Source organism: Doryrhamphus excisus, linkage group LG12, assembly GCF_037039965.1.
Source record: "Doryrhamphus excisus strain RoL-2023G ecotype Guam linkage group LG12, RoL_Dexc_Guam_v1.1, whole genome shotgun sequence".
Classification (NCBI taxonomy): Eukaryota; Metazoa; Chordata; class Actinopteri; order Syngnathiformes; family Syngnathidae; genus Doryrhamphus; species Doryrhamphus excisus.
The window spans coordinates 4,898,812-4,911,191 of NC_136368.1; the positions used below are offsets into that span (position 1 = coordinate 4,898,812).

Consider the following 12,380-nt stretch of genomic DNA (forward strand, 5'->3'; position numbering starts at 1 on the left):
CCACCTGAGAGCAAGCGAGGAGAGATTGTCATTCAGCAGGCGTTTGATGGCGTCAGGCACTTCTCCTCCACTGCAGATGTGACGCAAACGTTAGACTCCTCTTTCTCGTCTCTGCGCTGTCATCCTCCTCCTCCTCCTCCGCTCTTTTTCTCACTTTTTTCCATGAGCTCCTTCTCTCGCGTTACCCCGTCTTGCCTGCAGATTTTCTCTACCCACTCGTTCTTTTTCTCAGGGTTTTTCTCTGTTGCCCTCAACCCCCCCCCCTGTCTCCCCATGCTCTCAGCAGAGATGAGTGGGTGGAGTGAAGCATTGTGCCCTGGAGATTGTTGTGCCATCCTCTTTTCAAGATGGGTTTGTGTACATTTGTGTGTGTGTGTGTGTGTGTGTGTGTGTGTGAGAAAGAGATTGAAGAGCCCTCACACAATAGGAAAATCGAACCATCCCTTTTTACGTGGGTTTAAATGAATTATCTGATTTATTGTGTTGTTGCTGTCATCGCACAAATTCATAAATCTAGCTTATTTTTTATTTGATTTTGTCTGCAGCCATTTGACATTTTGTTCCTCTCATGTGTTCTTTTTTTTTTATTCATTCCATCCTTATTTCTTGTTTCAGAAGGGAAACGACCGCATTCCCCCCTCCTCTCGCCTGTCTTTCTAGATTTCCATGAATCTTTCACTTCTCATCCACCTCCCTCCACCCCCTCATTGGACATTTTTAGACGGTAATTCCCATCGTTTTCCTACAGTGCATTGCTGCGAGTGTATGGAAATGTGTGTGAGAGAGATATCACGTAAAAAAAAGCACACTTCACGCTCTGACTGGTTATGATACACAATAAGTATAATAAGGATACACTCACTGGCCATAACATTAGGTACAGATGAACAATGGAGTGCAGGCAGTTGTAGCAAAAGTGCTGTTTTTACAAATGCATTGTTTGTAATACTTACAATGTCACACATTCATTCATTCATTCGGGGTACACCCTGGACTGGTGGCCAGCCAATCACAGGGCACATATAGACAAACAACCATTCACACTCACATTCATACCTATGGATAATTTGGAGTCGCTAATTAACCTAGCATGTTTTTGGAATGTGGGAGGAAACCGGAGTACCCGGAGAAAACCCACGCAAAAACTGTGAGAACATGCAAACTCCAAAAAGAGATGTCCGAGGGTGGAATTGAACTTGGGTCGGTTGTTCGCCGTGCAGCCCAATGTCACAATGTTAGTTTAAAAGAGTTATTATTCAGTCAAGTTGTTTTTTTAATCCAAAAATGAAAAAAAATGGCAAAAGTCAGTGATTTTTGCATATTTTTAATATGTATTTTCATTTATATTATTTTACTTTTTCTTCTATTTAAAAAGTTATAGTCAACTATTTCTTCTGTGAAAAAAACCTTAACTAACTCAAATTAATGCCACAATTGAATTAACTGCAGAGATTCCTATTTTCGGGTCGCACTGGGCCAAACAACATGAACAGGTGTGGCTGTAGGCAACCTCCCAATGTTTTTTTTTTAATGAATGCCAAGAAGGTAGTAGCACAACTCTTACCGTACTGTTATTTGTAGAGAACAACGGTACCGGTACTCAGGTACAACATTACAACATTGGTTCTGTTGCTGCTGTTCATCCATCCATTTAGAGTCATTAGGGTCACAATTTGGAGTCCCCAATTAACCTAGCATGTTTTTGGAATGTGGGAGGAAACCGTAGTACCCGGAGAAAACCCACGCAAAAACTGGGAGAACATGCAAACTCCAAAAAGAGATGTCCGAGGGTGGAATTGAACTTGGGTCGGTTGTTCGCCGTGCAGCCCAATGTCACAATGTTAGTTTAAAAGAGTTATTATTCAGTCAAGTTGTTTTTTTTAATCCAAAAATGGAAACAAAAAAATGGCAAAAGTCCGTGAGATATCACCTTCTCAATTGTTTTGTATATTTGTATATTTTTGCATATTTTTAATATGTATTTTCATTTATATTATTTTACTTTTTCTTCTATTTAAAAAGTTATATTCAACTATTTCTTCTGTGAAAAAAAACGTAACTAACTCAAATTAATGCCACAATTGAATTAACTGCAGAGATTCCTATTTTCGGGTCGCACTGGGCCAAACAACATGAACAGGTGTGGCTGTAGGCAACCTCCCAATGTTTTTTTTTAATGAATGCCAAGAAGGTAGTAGCACAACTCTTACCGTACTGTTATTTGTAGAGAACAACGGTACCGGTACTCAGGTACAACATTACAACATTGGTTCTGTTGCTGCTGTTCATCCATCCATTTAGAGTCATCAGGGTCACAATTCGGAGTCGCCAATTAACCTAGCATGTTTTTGGAATGTGGGATGAAGCCGGAGTACTCGGAGTACTAAACCCACGCATGCACGGGGAGAACATGCAGAGATGTCCAAGCAGGGAATCGAACTCAGATCTTCCCGTTTACTGACTGTGTGGCCTACATGTTAACCACTCGGTCACCATGCTGCTGGTACTGTATTGTTCAATATAACTCTTAATGAATGTGGTCAGTGGGATTTCTCATGCACTCTAAATCATTTTTTACAAAACCACTACTGTATAATGAGTTACTGTATTTGTCATTAACAACAACAAAATCACAAAATATGGAATTATTTTACATTTGTGTGTTTCAATATCCAGGGTTATATGAAAAGAATGTACTTGGCAGCATTTATTGTGGTGTATTTGCAGGAAAGTAGTAAAGCTAGTGCATGATGGGAAAAACACTCTCTCCAAATAATTGCTTTTATACAACAGCGGTGATCTGTTCCACGGGCCAAGTTGTCACACGGTTAGGCTGAAGGTGAGGGGTTTGTGGGGGTTTCTTGGTTATTACATCCATCCCTCCATCAGGAGTGGTGACAAGGTCCATCTATCATTTAGCCCTGGACTGTCACGTCTTTCCCACAAAGCACTGTTGGCTGCAAGATTAATGGCCGTCTTAATGTTGCACTTAGAAAACGCCAATAAGAGGACTTGAGGGCACACTGAGCTGCAGAGTACAAGAGGTCCTCATTTGTTAGCCTTCACCTTAGAAGAACCTTTTATTGTGGCCTGTTCTCTAAGCAGCAACATAACAGAATGTTACAGCACGGTGTGGTAGTGGTTAGCACAAAGGCCGGGTTCTATTTTCTGTCGGAACATCTCTGTGTGTATTCTTCAATATCCTAAAAACAGACAGGTTGGGTTCATTCTTAGTTAGGTCCCAACAGCTTGACTGTTGCAACCATAATTGATGATAAAGGTGACTAAATGCTAACAAACATATCATGGATTCCAACCTTCTTCTGCTTGGTATCCAAACAAAGCACCTACCTGGATCTATTTAGTCCATGTGTATCGCTGTTGTAGCTATTTTTGACACACTCACATAGCACAATCAGAGTTGCACAATACATATGAATGACGGAGAAATACTAGTAGACAAAAGATACATGGTTTTCACTCTCTCCCACAGGCTTAACTTTCACTTTGTGCTTTCATTCCGGGCTATCTAATTAATGGCTCTTTTTGTGGACCTTCCAGATGGCGTGACGTGTCCTACTGTTACCTGGATTTATTTAGTCCATGTATATCGCTGTTGTAGCTATTTTTGACACACTCACATAGCACAATCAGTTGCACAATACATATGAATGACGGAGAAATACTAGTAGACAAAAGATACATGGTTCTCACTCTATTACACAGGCTTAACTTTCACTTTGTGCTTTAATTCTGGGCTATCTAATATATTGCTCTTTTTGTGGACCTTCCAAATGGCATGACGTGTCCGATGCTGTTACAAGGCGAAGAAAGGCGATGAGAGAAGAAATAGCTTTTGCACTACGTACACTACATAGTTACTGTACTTCCTGCGAATGCACATTTGGACATTTGTGGTTACCGACATTGCTCATCTTCTACTTCCTCTTGTCTCCTTTTGCAACCACTCTAGCCATAATTACTTGTCAGTATGAATGTTCTAATGCTCTCCTAAACCCTCATGTTTTTTCCCAGGAAAGCTCATGTTTAGCTCTTCATTCCCGGCATATTCCCAAGTCTTGTATTTTTAAAAGTTTATACATTACATAAAAAAAATGGAAAATGATCCTTGAATAAAAAGTTTTGAAAAACCATATTTGAACAATAAGCTAATATTGCAAGACGATAAGGAGGAACAGCAGCCCTTTTTGGTTTTTTTGTCCTGAATATGAATATCTTTCCAGCTGTTAGTCACTAATTGCACAAAGTGATGCTTATTTTCCGCTTCCTCCTTAGCGAGTACACGTGCACAAAAGCGATTTCAAGGAGAGCCGCCACTTATCGCTTACACAAGGAGCCATTAAGTGTGTTTAGAACGCCTTGTGAATTACACTCAATTGTGATGAAAGTGTCCCAAGTATGTGATCATCAATTACGGGCGACGTGAATAGAGACGATCATTTTGTCATTTCCAACCGCTCCCCCCCTTCCATTTCCTGCCTGAGTGACCTCAGATGACAGTCAATTAGCAGCAAAACACGCAGGATGTGTCCGTAAATTGTTTCAAAGTGCTAATGGAGAGAGTGTCACGGGGTCAGAACCTTGGAGGCTTAAAACACGGGACCATTTTAGGAGCACCCCTGATGGGTTGGCGTGTGCTTTTTTTTTCCATTTTAGTGCTTTGTGCCGTCACACGGCGTCATTGCTGCCTAATCAGGTGTGCTGCCGTGCCGGTCTTGTCCTTCAAGATGCAACGCCCTGTGATGGCAGAGTGAGACGTCTGATTTATTTGTGCAATGTTTCTGATGACACAGAGTTCAAGGTTTTTTTTCCTCTATTTAATGGTGAATGGAGGTGAAAGAATTCATTGCAAAAAATGAGACTGCAGAGAAGATTGAATACATAAAAATACATGCTTTGGGCAAGCCATATTGGATGCAATACAGTAGTAAGTAAGGATAATTAAGGATAGTAAGTAAGTAAGGATAATTCATAATGCCGCCTATAGAGAACATACTAACTCCTTATTTCTAAAATCACAAATACTTAAACTTCCTGATATAGTTCATCTTCAAACAGATAAAATAATGCATAAAGCTAAAAATAACCAATTACCTAAAAATGTCATCCAATACTTCTCTACAAGAGAGGAGAAATATGATCTCAGGGAAGAAGTACATTTGAAACACTTATATGCTAGTACTACGTTAAAAAGCCATAGCATTTCAGTATGTGGAATCAAACTATGGAATGGATTGAGTAAGGAAATCAAACAATGCACAACGATGAGCCAATTCAAGAAACAATACAAGCAGTTGATGTTTGCTAAATACAAGGATGAAGAGTCTTGAACCAGTCATGATGTGCTATATATATCACTATATTGACACTTACTATGGTACCCATTATGGCATTGGATGCTCATATCACCTTGTACTTCGATACATTATTGAAAAAAAAAACAAAAAACAAAAAAAAAACCTTAAACTGTATAATGGAAAGCAGGAAGTGAACAAATGTAACAGTTACTGATTGTAAAAGAACCAGATGGAGGGGTAGGATTTAATAAGCTTTGCTTCTTCCTACTCCTTTTGGACATGTGGAACTGTGAACTGATTATGTGATGCATTCAATTGTAATCTGATGCATGTTCAAATGAAATAAAACCATTACCATTACCAAAATTAATAAATTAACTCCTGATCCCAACAAAGTATTTATATGACTTTTTATTTATTTTTATTTTTTTGCGGCAAAAAGAGGTGATGAATGATCACCCACCTCCCCACTAATGGATGTCACTTTTAGAGCAATTTTAAGCCATAATAATGGCCACAGTAGTACACAACACACAACAGGAAGGAGGAAGTGTTTGGAGGATTGTAGAGTGCCGGAGGTTACACATTATCGGGAAATTGTAACGCATGCACAGACACACATGTACAGAAAGATCAGTTTATACCATCTAAAATGGCCGATACCGAAGTGAATGAGTTCATTATGACTGCAGTTTCATGGTAGACTCTGGTCTATTATTAGTCAAAATATATTGAAATACAAGTGATATGTTGTATTCTGGTTATTCCGCGGCGGTAATGATCCAAAACATTGAGCCATTACCTTACATTACATTACCTTAACTCTGCATGAAGTCTGAAGTCTGCCACGGCATGTCCAACATGATAGAGTGAAAAAAATGTTCTCCCATTCAGTGTAGAAGTGGTAAGTTTAGGAGTGTAAGCTGGCTATAGGGGTGTTATATCATGTCTAGAGGGCTCTAATATTGTTGAAAACTGTATTTAGAAGGTCTTAACCCTTGTATTATGTTGAAAAAAAATTACATTGATTATGTTGCGTGTCGGGTGACACGGCGGTCGAGTGGTTAGCGCACAGACCTCACAGCTAGGAGACCAGGGTTCAATTCCACCCTCGGCTATCTCTGTGTGGAGTTTGCATGTTCTCCCCGTGCATGCGTGGGTTTTCTCCGGGTACTCCGGTTTCCTCCCACATTCCAAAAACATGCTAGGTTAATTAGCGACTCCAAATTGTCCATAGGTATGAATGTGAGTGTGAATGGTTGTTTGTCTATATGTGCCCTGTGATTGGCTGGCGTCCAGTCCAGACATTCAATACATTTTTAATAGCAACACTATGTTTAAGAACTATTTAGTAAAGCAGGTTCTGTATGCTTTATAACTATAAAAAATACTCCATTTATAACTAAGGAATCCTACTGGGTGGAAATTCACTTATCACAGCTGGGTTTGGAACCAATTAACAGTCACCTTTAACGATGACTGCTCACAGCCAAGAGAAAGGAGAGATGGTTGTATACTGTGTATATACTGTATAATATATATATATATAACCATAATATTTGACAGCAGAGGCCGCAGTCATAATAAAGTGGATCAAATGTGCGACTAGAGAGATGAGGAAAAAAAGGTTCACTCCAGTGCACTCGTAGCAAATGAGAGCTTGATGGTGTGTGTGATCCGTGGCTGAAGTTCAGACCGCGCTGGAGGCTCATCGTTTCACGCTGCGTGTCATCACACACACACACACACACACACTGACTGAAGTTTCTCTCTCACACATTATTGTCAAGGACGGAGAACCGGAGTTGACACCATGATATGTTTATTGAGAGGCTTTGGATTATAGAAAAGGTGGCGACTACTGCTGGAATGTCACAACCATGGACAGGAAAATAAACATTTGTTGCCCCGCTCACACCCATCTCCAAGTTTTACAGCAATGCACGGGACGAGACAGATTCACAGTTTGAACAAGATCATTTTCTACATGGAAAAGTCACAGTTAAGGTACACAATAATGGGGAGAATTTACTTTTACAAGGCAAAAAAAATGCAAGATCTCAACATGAAATCAAGTAAAAAAAAAAACACAACAGTTGTGCATGTTTGGTTAAATCAACATGGGCCCAGATGGACTGAATATTGAAATATTGACACTGGATTTGAACGTGCAAACTTCATGTGCACGGATTCGACTCTCACACCCAAGGGAGAAAACGCAATATGTGCACAAAAATGACTGAGAGATGATTCAGTTCATCTGTCGGCTAATATAATACTTTCTTCCTATACATATACACATTTAGGGATTTAAACAACTGGGAACTGAACTGGGAACATTTAATATAAATGTCATTCCAGCTCAGTCAGAAGAAGTCGACTAACAGCTTCCGTGGTTTGCAGCCTTCCACCACGCTTCAAAACGAGCAAATCACACGCAGATAAAAAAACGATTTAAAACGATGACAGGGGTAAAACACATACAGAACAAAAAAAAAAAAAAACAGACACGGTTTTACTGGAGCGGTTTCTGCCCTTTTTTGTTTGTACTGCGAAATAAAGACCCAACACGTTTTGTCATGAGGGCGCTGCTACATGTTGTGTAGTATGCAACATATTTCTTTCATACAGAAAAACTTTTTTTGGCGCATAGCAAAATAGTCCACTAAATCAAGAGCACCCGACATCGTTCATGTACAGTCGTCCAAATGTGAATTTCTATGACGTACAATTCAATATTGATAAATATTTTCACCACTTTCTTCTAAATAAGGGCATACTAAGTGAATAAGCCATTTAAGACGTTGTTCCCTGAGGAACTGTATTGATGATTCTAGTTCCTGTCTCATTTAGCAATTAGTGACACCTAGTGGCCAATGTAGAATACAATACTACATTAATAATTTGAATGCATCTTTTCTTCATTTATTTAATTCACTTAGCCATTGTTATGCTTGAAAATGTTTAATTTAGGCCAAGAATAAGTACAATTTGATTTAATTATTTTAAACTAATAGTCAGTATTCGACCATGAAACAGCAATTATTAATTCATTTTTTAAAAACTATGCAAGAGGGAAGGAATAATGTTTAAACTGTGACGTTGCCCGGGACGACTGAATTTTTTTTTTATTTATTGAGAGGGGTTTCTAAATAACCCACCTTGGAGCCAAATTTAATAATCACTTTTAATCAGATTAGTTGGATTTACATTAATTACTATCTTTTTTTTGGTGTTCCATAAAACATTTGCATTTACTAACTAACTAGCATCCTCGTCTGGGACACACCCTCACACTCTTCTCCATCTCATCTTTGGAAAAAGGATGGCCTCAGTTGGTAAAAACAAGCACTGCGCCGACTCAAGAACAAAAAACAAGATCACTTTTGAAGGAGATGTACTTTATGCACTAGCCTTGCGTTTTTTGCCTTGCAAGGACGGAGGTTTATTTGCTCCTGCGGGACCCAGTTTGGTTGTTTTGTTTTTTTAGGCGGCATCTTACAATCAAAAACAAGCAAGCCCTCAAGTTGCAAACATTGCACACAAAATGAGGATAGAAAATTCAAATGAAAACAACATACTCTGACACAAAATTGCTGCTACTACCAAAGTAAAAATGCTTCAAATTAGTTAGGTTTGCTTACATGTTGAATAATAAGACAGGAAGTGAACACAGCCCTGTTAAAATACCAGTGTAATAAAAAACAACAATAATATAAACATAGAATAATCACACTGAAAAGTTACAAGAAAAAAATATTTGGGGGATTGACGCGAAAATATCATGTGCTATACATGGAATATTTTCCATTTTATTGTGATTTTTAAAAATGTATTTGAAGTTTTTAACCACATTTCGTCCCCTTGTTGAATATTTTCAATAGTTATTTTTAATTTTTAATTTTTAAAAATTATTTTGAGATTTTAACAACATTTCATTCACTGCTTAGGAATGGAATATTTTCCATTGCTTTTATTTTTTTAACCTTAATTTAAAAAAATAATAATTTTTAAACAACATTCCATCCACTGTTAAGAATGGAATATTTTCTAACTCAACATGTGTGTGTTAGATAACAGAGAGGAAAATATTCCATTCCATGCTATACATGGAATATTTTCCATTTTATTGTGATTTTTTAAAATGTATTTGATGTTTTTAACCACATTTCGTCCCCTGGTTAGGAATTGAATATTTTCAATAGTTATTTTTTTATTTTAATTTTTAATAAATTATTTTGAGATTTTAACAACATTTCATCCACTGGCTAGAAATGGAATATTTCCCATTGCTTTTATTTTTTAACCTTAATTTTGAAAAATAATAATTTTTAAACAATGTTCAATCCACTGTTAAGAATGGAATATTTTCAAACTCAACATGTGTGTGTCAGATAACAGAGAGGAAAATATTCCATTCCATGCTATACATGGAATATTTTCCATTTTATTGTGATTTTTTTAAATGTATTTGATGTTTTTAACCACATTTCGTCCCCTGGCTAGGAATTGAATATTTTCAATAGTTATTTTTTTATTTTAATTTTTAATAAATTATTTTGAGATTTTAACAACATTTCATCCACTGGTTAGGAATGGAATATTTCCCATTGCTTTTATTTTTTTCACCTTAATTTTGAAAAATAATAATTTTTAAACAACGTTCCATCCACTGTTAAGAATGGAATATTTTCAAACTCAACATGTGTGTGTCAGATAACAGAGAGGAAAATATTCCATTCCATGCTATAGTACATGGAATATTTTCCATTTTATTGTGATTTTTTAAAATGTATTTGATGTTTTTAACCACATTTTGTCCCCTGGATAGGAATGGAATATTTTCAATAGTTATTTATTTATTTAATAAATTATTTTGAGATTTTAACATTTCATCCACTGGTTAGGAATGGAATATTTTCCATTGCTTTTATTTTTTTTAACCTTAATTTAAAAAAAAATAATAATTTTTAAACTACATTCCATCCACTGTAAAGAATGGAATATTTTCTAACTCAACCTGTGTGTGTTAGATAACAGAGAGGAAAATATTCCATTCCATACTTAAAATACAAAGAGCGTGTATTTTGATCCTGTAATACGCATGAACACATCGCCACTCCCCGGGTACATAGCTTGTTTTTCTTGGAGATGAATCAAGTTGCATTTTGTCGGTTTTAGTTTGGAGTTCAAGTCTCTAGTATTTTGGCGATGGCACAGTGTGAGCTGGTATTTTAAGATGCATGTGTTCACTTTCTATGTTATCAGTGCAGAGTGCAAAGCTGGGAAAACAGTGACATATCTGGAAAATAAATTGGAATGCTCCAAAAAAAAAAAAAAAATCAATATGGATGGCCATATCAGCCAGCTCAGTCGTTGGAGGCTAATCAAAGCCTAATTTAACGGATGAGGAGCTACATTGTCATTCAAACCCTCACACCAGCGACTGCCTTGCTTGAGCTGGATGATGAAGTGAGGTTTTCTGCATCGCTACCGCCCCCTCCGCCCCCACCCCTCCTCATATGATATGTGCTTCCTGTGCCATTTCTAAAGCGCAGCACAGAGCCACTGTTTGGAGGACACACAAGGTCATCCGTTCACGCCAGTCTATAAGATACTGGTCTGAAAGCTGCCTAGAGTACGAGTGGTGCTACAATAATGGATACCCATTGGTGAGCACCCGAACACACCACGGCCTAGATTTTCACAAACGAGGACAGGTCCTCTGAAGGAGATTACCGTATTTTTTTTAAGAATTTTTTTTCAACAATTTATCCTATTTTAAAAATTGAATTCATCATGAATGACTTGAACCAAAGAGTGAACTGTCGTCGTCGACAGCCACAAGCGAGTGCTCTTGGCGAATTCAATAGCTTCAGTGATATGGAATGCGATTGGGAGTTCGGTGAAGTAGCTTAATTTGCTAGTTAACTGCCGTATGTCAATTTTGCGTATCCAGCCTCCCGGGTATGCTTCAATGCAGCTGAATAATTGTTACTGTAACTGTGTTACATTAACATACAGAACACCATCAGCCTGTGTGCTATTACACGGTCTTGAATTATGGGAAATCAATTTAGAAATTTATAGTCCTTTGAAACTTTTTCGTTTTTTTTCCTCTTCATGACGGATTATTTGACTGAAAGGAATTTCATTCCTTAGTATAGCTGCAACAATTAATCACTGAATGGATGGTTAATGAATTATCCAATTAATGAACAGCTCTCTTGGTATTTGATTAATTGTTTTTTAATTAAAAACAAATATCCTCCAATCTCAAAGTCTCTCAAAGGTGAACATTTTTTAATTTCCTAAATAACTCATAAAAGCGGACCTGTTATCTTTGTGTTCTAGACAAAAGATTAGTTTTGAGTTTGGAAAATTCTGATATGTCGCGGAGATTATTTGATTAATCGAAACAAGAAGCTTCAGATTAATCAACTAAGAAAATAATTGTTGGTTAACCAATTCAACCTTTTCTGTGTGCTCTTGTTCTTGGTCTTGAATTGTGTTAAATTAATCAATAATTTAATAAATCAGATTTACAGTCCAGGACATTTATGACACATTTTTTGACTGATGCAATTTCTACGACTTATACGACTTATAGTTTGGAAAATATCTGACGTTCAGCGAAGAAAAAGGCTGGTGTCAGGCTGTCCTGCTGTGAGCTACAGAGCAATCATATTGCTTCACGTACAACTGATCATAATCGTAAATGGTTGCGTTTGGGAGATAAACTGTTCCATCTTCACAGTCAGAATGTTTGATCACAGTGGTGAACAACAGAAGTGTTTGTTTGCCGTGTGCTTGTTTAGATAACCGTGCCTGGATGTACTGGCTGCAATGTTTATGAATGACTGTGTGTGTGTGTGTGTGTGTGTGTGTGTGTGTGTGAGCTTAGCAGATGAAGCTTGAGTCTCGCCACTGGGAAATCTCACACCCACAATGCAGTGGGCGCGGCGCCAGATGAAGATTGGGAAGCAGCAGGGAACCAATCACAGCTTGATTATCGAAGGGAAAAAAAATGCCTTTTTGTGTTTCTTTGCCCTTTTTCCTGGC

At 37.6% G+C, this 12,380-nt stretch overlaps 1 protein-coding gene across 1 annotated transcript in view; it reads right to left on the reverse strand.

Moving 5' to 3' along the window:
- The window catches only part of LOC131135892 (polyprenol dehydrogenase-like), a 77,668-nt gene that overhangs the window by 36,534 nt on the left and 28,754 nt on the right, over positions 1–12,380 (reverse strand). The window contains exon 8 of the mRNA XM_078795382.1: positions 5–70. Coding sequence (XP_078651508.1) covers positions 5–70 — 66 coding nt within the window. The remainder of the gene's footprint in view (positions 1–4; positions 71–12,380) is intronic.